Source organism: Ambystoma mexicanum, chromosome 3q, assembly GCF_040938575.1.
Source record: "Ambystoma mexicanum isolate Mex_15411 chromosome 3q, UKY_AmexF1_1, whole genome shotgun sequence".
Lineage (NCBI taxonomy): Eukaryota > Metazoa > Chordata > Amphibia > Caudata > Ambystomatidae > Ambystoma > Ambystoma mexicanum.
In genome coordinates, this window is record NC_090926.1 from 1,168,219,238 (window position 1) to 1,168,234,933 (window position 15,696).

At 46.1% G+C, this 15,696-nt stretch overlaps 1 protein-coding gene across 3 annotated transcripts in view; it reads left to right on the forward strand.

Moving 5' to 3' along the window:
- LOC138447708 (CD209 antigen-like protein B) overlaps nucleotides 1–14,623 on the forward strand; it is a 361,732-nt gene extending 347,109 nt beyond the window's left edge. For all 3 annotated transcript variants that reach the window (XM_069604002.1, XM_069604003.1, XM_069604004.1), the window contains one exon: nucleotides 14,043–14,623. In XM_069604002.1, the coding sequence (XP_069460103.1) occupies nucleotides 14,043–14,175 (133 nt within the window). In that variant the 3' untranslated portion in view covers nucleotides 14,176–14,623. The remainder of the gene's footprint in view (nucleotides 1–14,042) is intronic.
- Nucleotides 14,624–15,696: the final 1,073 nt, after the last annotated feature.

Genomic DNA, 15,696 nt, shown 5'->3' on the forward strand with positions numbered 1-15,696 from the left:
TAATATTGAGTTCTTTCTCAGGGCAACCAACTGTGTAATACAAAGAAAGTCAAAATCAAGAATTAAAAAAAACTTTCTTTCTGACATTGAGTATTTTGAAGTTGACTCATAGGAAAAGGACCTAGTCGTTGGTCTAGGGCCGAGCAAAGGGCCTGGGTGGGTGCAGTAGAGGATGGCCTTACAGACTTTGAAAAGTTCGGCTGTGTTGTTAGATGCTGCAGAAATTCGGGCTTGAATATGGACCCTCTTCTTGGATGGGATGCAGGGTCTGTATTGCCTTTGAAAAAGGCTGCAGGCCAGCTTGTTAGACGGTGCACCTGAGGATCCCCATATCCATTCTGCTGCCCAGCACTTGCGTTTAAGGGCAGCCAGATCGTAATAGTACTAAGAGTTGCACTTTTTGGCAGGCTTCAGTTGGACCCTCATCACAGGGGCAAGAATGTTAAGCGCGTTGGAGATGGTAAGGTGAAAGTTAGAGAGGGCTGTGTCAGGGTGGGAGTCAGCCCCATGCAGCCATGTCCGAGCAAAGGGCCTGGGTGGGTGCACCTAAATCATCAGAATTCATATTTTCCTTGTGTTGAGTTTATTTTTTCCAATTAGACAACCACTTGATCCACAAGTATAATTATCCAAAAAAGCCGACACGTGTTTCGCATAGCCCACAACTTTACTTCAGTGGAGGCTAGGGAGCTTCTTCATGGCTATATCAGTTATGTTGTATCTACAAAAAATATGATATGACAAAAAAATGTAATGCTGTGACTAGAAATGAATCACCCAAACAAATATGTAACAATCTTACTCAAACATGTCAAACTTCATATTTCTAGCTTCAATAAATGTATTTGACTTATTTCCTATGTACATCGGCATAATTACAACCTCATAACGCACAAACTATCTCTAATATGGCATAGTATACATTATTCTGAATCACCCTTGTACCTGTTACATAGTTTTACGGTATGTGTACAGTACCCTGAGCATACCATAGGCACATGAGACTCTCAATTCGCTCGTATTGCCACTATACATAATGTGCATGTATGCTACTCACTCACTCGAACAATTTCTCCTCAAGTTGTTAGTACTCTTTCATTAGGTCATGACAATTGATGATTAATGGCAATTATCTGTGGAGTGTGATTCCCAACATTCAGACAAGTCATCGGTGCTCCACGTCTTACCTAAATTAAGGTAGTTTAGATGCATGGACAGTGTTATCCACTGGAATAATGTGACCAATGCCTCATGGTAAAGTGCCTTGTGAGATCTGTAAATGCAAGCCATATCTTATTACAAACTACTCATTTCTCAGAAAACGTACAAAAAACTATGTGAACTACGTGTGACCATTCGCTACATCTTGACCATCATCAATTTCAAATCTAATTAATTCAGAGCAACGGCCATCTTTGAACATCTAAGTTGCCTTATCAAATGCAATGGGTGAACGTAAGCGTCCCCAGAAACGCACCCCCCTTAGTGAGAGGCAATAAAGGACACACCCCAGAAGGTGAATGAGGCCAGGACCAAGTGCGGGTGAGATCAAAAGAGCTTTATATAGATCGATATAGGGCATGCAAAGGACTCTGCAAACTCCGAGAGCGCTCTGTTCGACAATGGCAAAGACAGTCCTACTTATTACAGAACTGCGTCACGCATGACACAAGCTATAGGGGGCACATAGTCTTAGGGATTGGGTGGTGATGGCTAGGTGGTATACATTGTATACAGTTGCTTCTCCAGGATTGGCGGACGTTGGTGCTGCGCCACGTGGGGTGGAAGGTCAGCTGGGCTCATCGGGGTGGAGTGCCGGGCCGGACATGCCTTGTAACGATGATTGATAACTAAACTAACATCTGCCCTTTTGGCCACACATTCCCACCCATTCGTCACACTTTATGCTTTCCATTGATTTGCAACTCTTGTAGCGCTGACCTTAGATCAATATGGGGACAGGAACAATGATATGCGATCTAGAGTGTCTCAATACATCAGTTTGGAGGATACCTTAGGTTCAAACAATCTGGTCTCATGTGCATAGTCAGGGGCATGGGAGGGGTTGCTTGACCACCCTGTCTTGGCATTTTAGGTGAGGGATGGTATTACGATCTGTTGGTACATGTTTGTGTGCCCCCCTTTTTAGGGTCATTAACTTGGGGTCGATGGAGGTACTACTGGCCCGTGGGGGGCATGTGACTGGTGCCTGAGAGACGGTGGGATTTAGGACCAGGTAGCTCGTAAGTCATGCAGTCAGGCTGTGGCGGCCTCTGACATGGGGAAGGCGGATGCTTGAAATGGGTCCAGCAGGGTCGGGAGGGGAGGCGAAGCTGTGCTGTTTGAACACCAGCTATCTCTAGAGGGCCTGGGCAGGAGGAGGGGGAAATGGCCTTGCAGCTCTGTGCGTGGCATTTTGCACAAGGCGGTATACTGTCCCGTGGGTGCGGGGCGAATAACAACACATGTGTCTCTAAAAAGGACTCATATGCATTTGCATTAGAAGGAATACTAACTGGGGACCATACTCTTTAGCATAACAATTCACATCTATAGTTGACATACGAACGTGAGGTAGTGTTAGGCAAGTGTCTGTTTAAAGAGGGCAACACATGTTATTACACATTGTTATCAGCTAGCCAGTCTTTGTACATCTCTACATTATAAACAATATCGGTTGCATATTTACTCTTTACCCATTCTCCTTCACATTAGCAGCGAACGTTAGTCAACAGGACATACATTACATAAATGGTTTCTACACATTGCAAGAGTTTTCGGGGTAGGTATGGGTGTGAGGCGTTACGCCGTCTAACGTTGGGGGGCTTGGTACAGGGTCAGGGCCTGCAGGGTTTGGGCTGGTCTCAGTTACTTCCTAATGTTCCCGTTCATGGCTGGGGCAATGATGTACTGCGGAAGGTCAACAGCTACAGTGTTTTATTTTGTTGTTTGCTCGTGTCTGGTGGCTCGTGAGAACGAGTCCTCAGCGGATCTGCCATGCAGTGGGAGGTGGGGGAAGTGTGGGTCACTGTGAGCGCAGTCGAGTGGGGGTCACTCTGCAGCTTTCAGTGTGCATGTTTGCTCTGCCTGGGTTAGATCTACACGTTTCTAGCAAGATGGGGATGGCTTAATACAAGATGGCGTCTGTGCTCTGCCACATAAGGTGGTGGTGCAGCCTCACGTGTCGGTCTGCAGCCGCCCTGCCGCCTGGGCCCGGGGGCGGATGGGCTGCCGACGAGTCATGAGTCTTCACCAGGGTGGGACATGCAGTGGGAGGAGGGGTCTTATTGACCTACCCTAACCTACATTCCCCCCTTTCGTTACTTAAGTAACGAATAACTTAGCTCCCCCAGTCGTTCGCGCTCCTTCTCAGCTAACACTGCTTCTTCCCAGGCTGGCGTTCCCTTTATTGGCATCCAAGATCTGCAAACCCCCCGGAGGATCTCCCCCCTTCAAGCATACTCATCTGGTGTGCAGGTCATATATATACATCCCCCATCTCCCTCCAGGTCCACCCATACCTCCGTGTACCACTCTAGTTCACGGGGCTCCTTTATTGTGGTATGATATAACCTGCCCACTATATCCCCGTCATAATATATAGGTACCATTCTATACTTGGACTCTGAATTCTCACCAGTTTGTACGTGTGCTTGCTGTTGCGCCCGTGCCCCTCCTCTGGCGTTGCCCATTGTCACCATCATCATTGTTCCATTTGGGACTACATTTGCGCAGCATCGAAGACCCAACTGGCACACACAAAAAATCACAAGTAAAAATAAGATGACGGGCATTAGTAGTTTGACTGCAAGCCCCATCCGGGAAGGTACCCATGAAAAAATGTTATCGAACCACGTACTTGGGTCTGTGCCACCTTCTTTCTTCATGCGTTCCCCTAGGTTGTGCACTGCAGCGATGACGTGTGATAGTGTCCAATTATCAGCATCTTCAGAAGGTACAAAAGTGCAACAGGCACTTTGGATTTTTCGGCAAACACCTCCATCCATTGCCGTCAACAGGTCTAGGACATACCTGTTTTGCATTGTCATTAGTCTCAGAGCCCTTAGCTCCACCTTGATCACGTTGAACCCTTCTTCAGTGTCGTTGGCCAATTGAATCAGCTCCCACCGTGTAATCTATTGCCACTTTGCATTTGCCCAGGCCTGAATGCTTGGAATGAGGGAGGCGAAGAAGCTTTCCGCTGAGCTGAATAACCTGTACCTGTCTGGGATCTGTGCCAAAAGTTCTGAGGAGGCCTTTGAGATATAGTTTGATAGGGCATACAGTGGTGGCTCTTCAGTGGGTGAGGCGTTGGCTGCAGCTTGAGTCGTCGTCCGCCCCCTTCTCCGAGGTGGCTCTCCGGTATTACCATTAGAGCTGAATGCAGTGTCGCCAGGGAAGACGTGCCCCTCCATGATGGTGCGAGCTGCATGTACGCCCGTTTGCCACAGACCCAGTAAGTGTCCATTAGGGCCGCTGTTCCTTTCCTCATATCTGGGATCATTAGGCTTTTGCTGCAGTTCGTGTTTCTTCCCATGTCAATTTTCCCTTCTCCCAAGAAGCAAAGTTCATTTGAGATTTCTTTCTGTAGTTTCAATGCTTTTTCTATAGCGCTCACCCAGGTCAATTTGGCCACATGTTCTGACCAGACTGCGGCACACGTCTTTGCAATCCATTGCAGTTTTTCGGTCAACAGCCCTCGCAGTGCTTCATCCTTGCACGTTACCACATCATCTTTCCATTTGTTTTCCGAAAATAATGTTCCTTTTATTATGAAGAACGGTTCTTTTTAACATACCACTCCTTTGGCTCTTGAGTAGCACGTTTTCTCGTTCTGCAGCATTTCAAAAGATACCGTGTGTGCCTGGAAGGTGTTCTTAATTCTGCACAGAGTGAGATGGAGGAGACACTGGGCATCTGCAAGAGGCAACTCTTGTGGCATTAAAACTTTAGGTGTGCCTGAGGCAGGGGGATCAGGGAGCACACTTAGCAGCTTTCATTAGTTGTTCGTTTAGCTGTGGAGCTCATGTCTGCATACCATTTATTCGACTGGTGTGGGTGCCTGGGATCTTCTATCATATCTAGTCCCAGGCCTTAGTATTCGTCATATCTCTTCCTACCCACCTCCCTCCTTCTCCTGTTTTTAAGGAATGTTTTTGCGTGCCTGGCTTTGTGCAACAGTGACTCCCTCTCCCCGGCCCCCTTCTCCCACTCCTCATACAGAGTCATAAACTTGTCAGCCATTTTGATATTCTCTTTCATTCTCTCTGTTGTGTAGTCATTTTCTCTGGGAGGACCGGTTGTCGGTGTGAGCGGGGTAGCAGTGGTGTCATATAACCATGATATAACAGATGGATGCTGGTCATTTAGTTCATGTACACTAAAATGTATAGCATTGCGTTGGGGCTTTAGAGGAGTGGTCGACTTGTTGTTAGTATCGTTCTGACGTTTTGCCTGGTCTGGATGTGGGCCATACCCCCATACCAGCTGAAAGCCATCCCATATTAAATAGTTACCCTCCTTAAACGGTTTGCTTACATTTTCCATGCTGGTTCCATTACCTCCCCCCTCGTGTATCTCAATGCAGATAAATGTTATTATCCAATATATTGTTAAGCCAAACATGAGTGTGAAAAATATAATAGCACAGACAGTCAACCCGCATTCGTATGAGTATGTTCGTAAATCAAAGACATTTCTACTCCTAGCGTCCCTATTGCTAATTGTTGCAGGCGGCCTGTTCGTTGCCATGGTTACTCCTATATGTTGAAACATAAAAAGGTTACATTAAGCATATAGTTGCAATCATTCTTGTATTTCCACCTTGGAGTGATGATCTGGAGAGAGAGAGAGAGAGAGAGAGAGGGAGAGAGAGAGAGAGAGAGAGAGAGAGAAACAGAAAGAGAGAGAGAGAGACAGGTCATTTCATTTAATACTGTTTCACATCTTGTCATAAACATTGTCATAATACAGTGGTCATTTTAGTAAACCTTGCATGCCCAGGTGCGTACATTTTTTTTTTACACAATTACTGTCTTATTCTTGCACATTTTGCCTGTCGGGGCCCTCTGCACTTTCTACTGGTCCCACGCTCTCATAGGCTTTTCGGACGTCTGTCAAATGTATCCAATATCTCAAGCCCTTCACTTTCACCTCTGTGGGTGTGCAAAACACCACCTCGTATGGGCCATGAAATCTTGGAGCATTCCACCTACGTACTAAACTCCTAACATATACCATTTCACCTGGTTCCAGCTGACCTGTTGGGCTTTCTTTCTCTGGAGTGTGTGTTTCATTTTCCCTGTCACTTATGAATGGTGGTGCAAGTTGTCTGGCTATCATTAGTGCTGCCTTAGTGAGCTTAGTCAGGTAGTCATTGAATTCCTCTCCTAGTACAGTAGCACTTCTGTGTGTATCTGAAGGTCTACGGAGAGGTGAGTGTGCTGTGTGCATTCGTCTCCCTGTCACAATCTCATGGGGCGACAAATGGTGGCCCTTGCTGGGCTGATTCCTCAGCTCAAACAGGGCCAAGTGGAGACAGTGCACCCAATTTTTCTTAAGGGTGAAACACAATTTTGAGAGTCTCCATTTTAGTAATCCGTTTATCTTTTCTACCATACCGTTGCTTTGCGGGTGATAAATCGAGCATAATGTATGTTTTATCCCTAGCAATGATGTTACTTCTTTAAAGAGATTGTTCACAAAATGTGTGCCGTTGTCAGAGCGAATTACATCACAAATTCACCAGCGGGGGAATACTTCCCGCACTAGAAACTTCGCAGCTCACTTAGCATCTGGGCGGGCACATGGACCTGCCTCTACCCACTGTGAAAAGGGGCAAACTACCACTATCATGTACCTCGCTCCGTTGCATCTTTCACCCATATCTGCATAATCTATATGAAGCTCTCTGAACGGTCCTACCGGCTTGGTTATCCTTCCCCTCAGTGTTCTTAAAGTCATGCCGGAGTTGTATATCTGGCACGTTGTACATTCCATTTCTAGCTTAGACAGTTGTTCCTGTAACTCTGGAATGAACCAGTGTTCTTGTATCTCGGCCGCGATGTGTTGTCTTGCATTGTGTACTGGGAAGTGTAGCTGCTGGAATGCTATTTCTAATAACTTAGTTGGCATTACTACTTTACCTGTGTTGTCTTGCTGCCATAATAAATCAGTCGCGGACTGGGTGCACCCCCTTTTTGTCCACAGCTCTTTTTCGTCCTCAGCTGCCCCTTCCTGTAGCTCCAATATTTGAGACACTGGCATGGCATTGTACCCGTCCGGAACATCGTCCTCCGATTCTCTCTGCACTATGTACTCACCTGTGTTTTCCTTTGTTAAATATGATACCTCTTTGGCAGCCGCATCTGCTGCCGCATTCCCAAAGAGACAAAATCAGTATTATTGGTGTGGGCCTGGCATTTCACTATTGCTACCCACTATTGGTGGGTTCTTTCAACGCTTCTATGAGTTCCTTTAGTAGTTCTGCATGTTGTACGGGTGAACCATCGGCCCTGTTGAACCCCCTTCTTCCCCACCTGGCAAACCCTCCGTGTACTGTTGTGGCCATGTAGGCTGAATCTGTGTAAATTGTTACTGCGCACCCCCTTGCTGCGCGTAGTGCTTCAATTAATGCTACCAGTTCTGCTGCCTGTTCTGAGAAATGAGCCGGCAGTCGCTGCTGTATTAGGACCTCGTACTCACCTTCTTCCATTCGCACGACCGCCACCCCCACATGTTTTTCTCCAGTTTCGGAATTTATGGAAGCTGACCCATCTATGAAAAATACCTCTCCCTCCGCCAGTACGTTCTCGCTCACTACAGTTGTATCATTGTCCTCACCCTGATATGTTGCACAATCATGTGCCTGTATATCCTCCACAGTGCATGGCTTTGAGATGAATCTTGCGGGATTAACCACCTTGCATTTTACCACATGTATATTGGTGCTTGACAGTATTGCCTCATATGCGGTGTCTCTCTGTGTGGTTAATGTGCTTTTTGGTCGCTCAAGTATGACGAACAATGAGTGTTCTACATACAGTGTCAGTGAGCACCCCATTACTATGGTGGCGCTCTTCTCAATGGCGAATACGGCAGCTGCGAGAGCCTGTTTGCACGAGAAATGTCCCTGCATTACTGCGTCCAATGTCCCGGTGTAGTATGCCAGAGGCTTGTGACCTAGTGATGTTTTCTGCATTAAGACTGCTGTCATGAGTGCCCCCTTGCAGTGCGAGAACAGGTAGAACTCGCGTTCATAATCTGGGTTTGCGAGCATTGGTGCGCTTGAAATGAGTTCTTTGAGTGATGTGAATGCATCGCACGACTCTGAGTCCCACTGTATTTCTGTATTTTCCTTTTGTGCTTCTTTGAGTGCCTGGAGCAATGGGCATGTGTATGCAGCATAGTCTAATATCCAGGCCCGACAATAGTTGCACATCCCTAGGAATTGTTGCATGTCTTTCACTGTCTTTGGTCCCCAAACAGCCGAGATAGCTGCTACTCTGTCTGGGATAATTTTCTTGCCATCTTTTGAGATCAATTGCCCTAGGTACAGCACCTCGTGTTGACAATATTGCAACTTTTCTTTGTCCACCTTGTACCCCTTTTGGACTTGTAATGTCAAAAGGGCAATGGAGTCTTTTCTACACTCTCCCTCGTTTTTGCTGCAAATTAACAAATCGTCCACGTACTGTATTATTGTGCTGTCAGCAGTCATGTGTCCAAGATCTTCATGCAATATTCTGTTGAATATGCTTGGACTTTCGCAATAACCCTGGGGCAATCTGCAGTGTTCGTACCTCCTCCCCCCTAGGGTGAATGCTGTCAGGTATCTGCACTCTTCTGCGAGTGGTATTGAGAACAATGCGTTTTTCAAATCCACCGTGGTGAAGTGAGATGCATTTTTGGGATGCTGCATAGAATGGATGCTGGGTTCGGGACCAAAGGGAACTCTTTCTGGATGACGTCATTTAGTGGGCGTAGGTCCTGGATCATCCTCCAGGCCCTTCCTTTCGCTTTTTTGATTGGGTAAATACAGGTGTTACACGGGGAGTTCGAGGGTACTATTATCCCCTGTGCAAGTAGGGCATTTATTGTTTCTTTTATTCCCTCTTCTGCTTCCCGGGACAAGAGGTATTGTTTGACCCGGGGCAGAATTGCTCCAGGCTTGAGATTGATCTTTACTGGTGTGACCCGCGTAGTAGTTCTACGTCATGGGGACCACAACTGCCAGGGCACCAACTGCATGTCATCATTAAAGAACGAAGGTGGGGCGCCCACTACTGCCATTAACTGCACTGGCACCTGTCTCTGCTGTATCATTATTTCACAAGGGATGGCTATTTCCATGACTATTTCTCCATCACTCTCTGAATTTGTGAAAAGCTCCTCGTCTGACAAATCTTGGAGTGCAATGTCGGCGTTTATGCATAATACGGTACGCCACTCACAGCCATGTATGTCCATTGCAATTACAGCTATTCTTTTGGCTGTGATTTGTACTGCATGTATGTCCAGTGACATCACTGTTCCTGGCATTATCACGGGGCGGGCTATTGGGCGGAAGACAAATTCTGCTGGTACTCTCCATTCTAGTTTTTTCAACTCTGGGACCACCCGTGCTAATGTTTTTAACCCTTGGATGAACATATTGGGTTCACGGGTATGCCGCGCACCTCTTGGCATGTCGCTCTTGAATATATCACCAGCATTACACGCATAGAACACATCCCTGGGTTTGAGCACACAATCCCTCCTCTTTTTGTAAATGAAATAGCATGTTCAGTTTGCCGAGGAGATCCCTTCCCAGCAGGTTGACGGGGGATTGCTCATAATACAATAGGGGTGCCTTTACTGTTTTTCCCCCGACTGTCACGTCCAAATCTTCTGTGTAAGGAATTTCGACCACCGCCCCAGAGAACCCCTGCGTCTCCAATTTACAATTAGATAGCGGAAACCGGCCTTCACGTATGCATGATTTTTCGGCTCCCGAATCTACCATAAAGATGAATTGTTTATTTCCTATCTCTGCTCCTATCAATGGTTCCTCGCTTGCATTGAAGGTTGTCGAAAGGATTGGACACGTGAGTGTTCTCTGTGGGCTGTCCTATACTGGATGCCTAGTTGTTCCCCCTTGGCTGAAAACGTTACCTGAAACTACTGCTACTCCTCCATATGGGGCTGGCGCGCTGTTGGATGTTGTAGTGAAAGGGTTGTTTTGAGTGTAGGGTAGGTGCTCACTGCTTTGTGGATGTTGTTGAACGTTGTGTGGTCTTTCCCTGTTTTGCTCTTGCCCCCTTTGGTCTTGTTGTTCTCTTCCCCCATCCCGGGGCACCCCGTATGGGCTCCCCGGGTGGGGGTGCCCATAATATTGGTCATCTTGGTAATTCAGGTTAGGCCTGCTTCTGCACTCGCACGAGAAATGTCCCCACCTCCCACAATTCCAACAGTTTCCTTGCCCCTCTCTGGGTCCTGGTCCCCCATTTCCGCCATTACCTCTGTATCCCTGTCCACCTCCTCTTCGCCCCCTGTACCCACCTCTTCTGTTGCTGGGGTGCCACACTTGCCACTGTTGTCCTCCGTATTCCTCCTGTCCATTCCACTGTCTCTGTCTGTTGTCTGCCTAATTTGCAGCCATCCTCCCCTGTATCGCTACCAGTCGCCCCTCCTCCTCCTCCATTTAGCTATCGTGTGGGAGTGCTGCTACAGCTGCAGCGACCTTCAGCAGTTTCGTTTGTACTAACTTGGCCTCGTCTGCCAGCCTTTTTTGTGCCACCACCTTCTCTCGACCCATGATTATTTTGCAATGGTGCACTATTATGCTCTGTATCTCTGGCCATCCTTTTGCTTCAATCCCTGCTATTTTGTCAAGCGCTTTTTGCACTTTTGGGAGCCCTCTCTTTATTATAAGTAAAATAAAAATGTTGACTGGTCATATGGTGTACCCATTTCAGCACTCCACATCTCCTGTAGTCGAAAAATGTAATCCATAACTTCTTCCCCATCATTCATAGTGCATTGCGTTACTGACTGTAAATCTGGCGTGCCTGGAAATGTTTCCCTCACTGCGTCCCAAACGCGCGCACTGTATTGAAGGCAGCGCCATTATGTCTGTCACTATCCAGTGTTATTCCCGGGAAACCTGCTTTTGCCCACACCCAGTCTGATTGGTCCCCTACTGCTGACACGAGTAAACCTTTAACATCTCCTATGGCCAGGGGCACCCCTGCAATGTGTTTCTCAAAGGCGTATATACACTTGCTAGCTCCACCTGATAGCGGGGGCAGTGATTTTAGTAGGTTTGCCTTATCCATCTGTGCCCAGGGTATATAATTTGGTCTTCCCGCCCCCAATGTATTAGTGGGAGTTGTAATCATCCCTTACTTCCTTTCCCAATACTGACCTTTGTTCCTTTTTTCCCCACCATGGCTATGATAGTTTAATATGATATGATAGTTTATTTATATAGCGCCTATACACATTGTGTTTCAAAGCGCTTCAAGGCATGGGAGGGAACAAGGGAAAATACAATGACATTCTTACAGGCCATGAACAGTAAGGATGTGACATTAACTATCGTACTTGACCTGACGACATTTCAGATAGTGCAAGAGCTAAAACATAGATAAGGAAGGGAGGGGGAGAGTGGGAAGGAAATGGAAACAGACAGGCGACTACCGTACAAGGCCTGATGACATTTCTGGTAGAGCCGGAGAAAAACAAAAGGTGAGGGAGAGGGGTGCAGAAAGGGAGTGGAGGAACAAAACAAGCGACTATCGTACTAGGCCTGACGACATTTCAGATAGTGCTGGAAGGGTGGGGGGAAAACAACAGACAGACGAGGTTGCTATCATACTAGGTCCAGGGACAATTCTGGTAGAGTAAGCGCATACAAGAAAGTAAGGGGAGGAGAAAGGAAAAGGTAGAAAGGGAGAAGAGGAGAGAACAGAGAGTAAGCAGGCCTGTGGGGACAGAGGGAGTAAACACATGTTGGTGCATGCTTACCTGCTGTCTGAGCAGGGGTTCAGGCCCTGGGTCCTCCTGGTCTGCACAGGTCCAAATAGGAATTGCTCTTTTCTTCATCTGCCCTTCGCTTAAGACGCCCGGGCGAGAGACGCCCTTGATCTAAGAGTTAAGAATACAAGAATGCAAAGAAAAAAACCAGGACTGGATAAGCACCTACAGATTGGAATCGTCATGTTGGCAACTATGTGAGCCTTGCTACCATTTGTGCTCTCTGACATGGTTTCTAACCATATGCTGATTGCCTTAGTGGAGGCTGAACTACTTCTCTCTGCAAACTCTTTCCTCACATATCCCTTCTCTTATTTCACTGTGCTCATGCGCTCCTTCCGGGCAGACTTGAGTCTTGTTTTTCCCTGGCGGGGTCAGAATGTGCCACCGACAAGGTGTTGGTGCTTTGAAACTACTACATTGGTGATTTGGTGCAGTACAAAAGCATAGTAACATAACATAACATACTGCACCACTGATGGGATAAAATTAAGCTTAGAAAGGTCAGGCTCTTTGATTAAAAGTGTATGGTGTAGTGTTTACAGCATGAGACATTTTCTGGTGTTCAATGAGAGGTTATTCTCCCCTGGTGATGAGCTGTCCGACCCAATCTTTATTATATGTGTATTGAATCCAGGTTAATATCTAGGCGCTGTTAAGAGTCCACTCATTGTGTAGTGTTTAGGTGAAAATCAAAGTGTGGGCTATGTGTGCCAAACTCAAGCTGCATCGACGAAACCAAGTGACCATCCAAGCCTCACTGTCACGTATCACACTCCATGCTTATGGAAGATAGCCGAAAGCACGGCCACCCACCCGCACAGATCTGATATCATACACTACTCTAAGACACATTGCACAACACCCCATGCCATAAGAATGCAGATATCTCCCACAACAAACATTCGGTCTAGCTGCACACATAATGAGCCTCCTGCTCTCGCATACTCTCCTGAATGCCTCCCAGCACCCATCCATATGTCAGCTTGACATGGGTAGCTAGCCGGAATTGGCCACCCCCTCCTACCTTTGCAATGGCTAAAATGCACACACACAAATGTCCCATAGCTGGACTTTGGTTCTCTCCCCTCCACCCCCGAGGGCGTTCAACCAACAGCTTGTTCGGACCATACCAATGGTGAAAGGAGCTATGTTATTGACAATTACTATATGTGGGGTGTTGCAACCTGGACTGCCAAACACAGCGAGTAGAAGCAACTCTGCCAAAGAAATGAAGCCAGATGGAAACCACAAAAACTGCCTATTATGGACATGCTCCTAAAGCAGTGTCTCAAAGCTGTGTGGCTGGTCCCTCGAGGGGGAAATAAAAGATGCCCATGGGGAGGAGGGGTACGCAGCTTATGGTGACTGTGTTTAATAGCAAACATAAGAAGTTACAGTTTGTTGTGGGAGTAGAAACAATATTTTTACTCACGGGGTGGCACACTATGAATCATTTTCAACACCATTTTCTTAAAGAGTGTATAGATCACATGAATAGTTTTTTTTAAGCGCGGATATGGGATTTGAACTTCTGCTCTGCATGGTTTTGCTTCCAAGACCAGCGTGTTGTCCCTGTGCTAGCCTCCATTCTCTGCATAACTGTTAGTGTGTATTCAGTGAATCCTTTAAATATTTGACATGCTGAAATCCTTCGACTATTACTTCTATCTCTGACATCTGTGCCAGCACAAACAATAACATATACTTCTAGTGTGTTTTATGAGAATCTATTTTTTTTTCGGTTCTTTCTGTGTGTTCTGATGTTATTGTACTGAACCCCATTTGTATGCAGAGGTGCAGAAGCTAAAATATGCACCCTTTCAACCGAGACAGTGGCCACACTGTGGACTCTTTATTCTCCAACACTATGCTGTGTATAAAATATCAGGATTGTCACAATCCCCTTGCCCGCTGTGTATAAAATCTCAGGATTGCCACAATCTCTTTCCCTGCTGTGTATAAACTCCTTAGACTGTCATAATCCCCCTCCCTATTCTTTAGTGACCTCTTACCTTTTTTTTCAGTTTCTGGAATGAAGGGGAGCCAAACGACATAAACAGCGAGGACTGTGCCGAGACACACCCTACCCGGAAGTGGAATGACCTGCGTTGTGAAACCAATAACCTCTGGATCTGTGAGAAGGACTGGGTGTGCTAGCACACCCCCCCATGCAAGCTCATGGTTCTGGAGGTGCTTGAATGGGACAAGGTCAATTTCCATACACACGAACCCTCCACTGCGAGGCACGTTGATAACGCCATTTTTTCTGGCCATTTAGCAATGCCAGTAAGAGATCCAAGGAATTGGATCCCATTTTACAAAGGTCGCACTGCTATGTTCATAGTTCTGTAGATTTTAGCCCTCATGTCCTTGCCATGGACTGGATCTTCAGCAGTCTGCTGAGTTAGTACTGGGCACGATAGACATCCTCTATCCCCTCTGATCGCTTAGAAATGGTGACAACCATTGGGTGATGTGCCTAGCCATTAATGTAACATGCCTTTTCTGTAACCTAAGCTGTGAACTCACTTTATGCTATTGTTGTGCCCAGTTACCCACGGGTTCGGAATGCCTAACAAATAAATAAACACACAAACAAAGCTTTTCCATTTCTAGATGTATTCAATTAACTTCATGCCAACCTTTTGGCTAATTTCATCAACAACTACCTTGACTTCAGAGCCATAAGGCTAAAAAATGCATTACATTGCTGTTGGTGACACTTCTGTTGTTGCAGTTGAGCACTCTTTCCCCATCCCAAACAGGCCCAATGTTCTACCTTGACTATGCACCTACGCCGCATTTCTCACTGCGATGAAAGAACAAAGAAATATCAAGGCTGAGTACCACAAAGGAAATACACCAATCACGGGCTGAAAAGATTCACAGATCTTTTATTACTGTACAGTTTACAAAGCAAAACAGATAGCTATCTGGCTCCAAACACCTCGCAGTGTGTACCAGCCGACAAAGAGAGGTGAGAGTGCTGGACATTTAAACATTAGTGCTTTTTATACAATTTGTGTAATATTGTCCAGCCTCTCTTCATGTTAATAATTACAGATTATACAATATTATGCAAAGGATTACATAGGTTTGCATTTCCATGAAGACACAATAGTGATGTATGTTCTCGGATCCCGCGGTAAGCCTTATATCAAGTTCCTTTACAATACAGTTCGGCCAATGCATACGCTCGAGGTTTGTTCTTCATTGTCTCAATGTTTATACAAGGATGAGTCTTGCGAGCGCAGATAACACTTAAACAACAGTTCATATGAAGAACAAGGTCTCATTGCTCAGTCTAAACAGTTTGCTCTCGGACAGCCTAAACATTAACAGAACTCAAAGGTCGGAAGGCTTGGTTGCAAGTTGAAAACATAGTCCACCATTTTAGAACAAAGAACACACAAGTAGAAATCCAAATGGCAGATGAATCTTAAAATGGCGGTGAAGTTAACCCAAAAATCGGAACTTTGCAACGCAGTTTTGCGCGTAGCGTGAGTAGGCTTAGGCCAATATAAATACTAAGGAAGTACTGTATAATTACCGTTTAACAAACCCTCCTTTTGGCGTAAGCCAAGAGCCTTACTAGAAATATTCACTTTACTCGTAACTCTACGTTTCAATGTCCGTACATCCTCAATCACATTTATTAGATATATCAATTGCCATCAA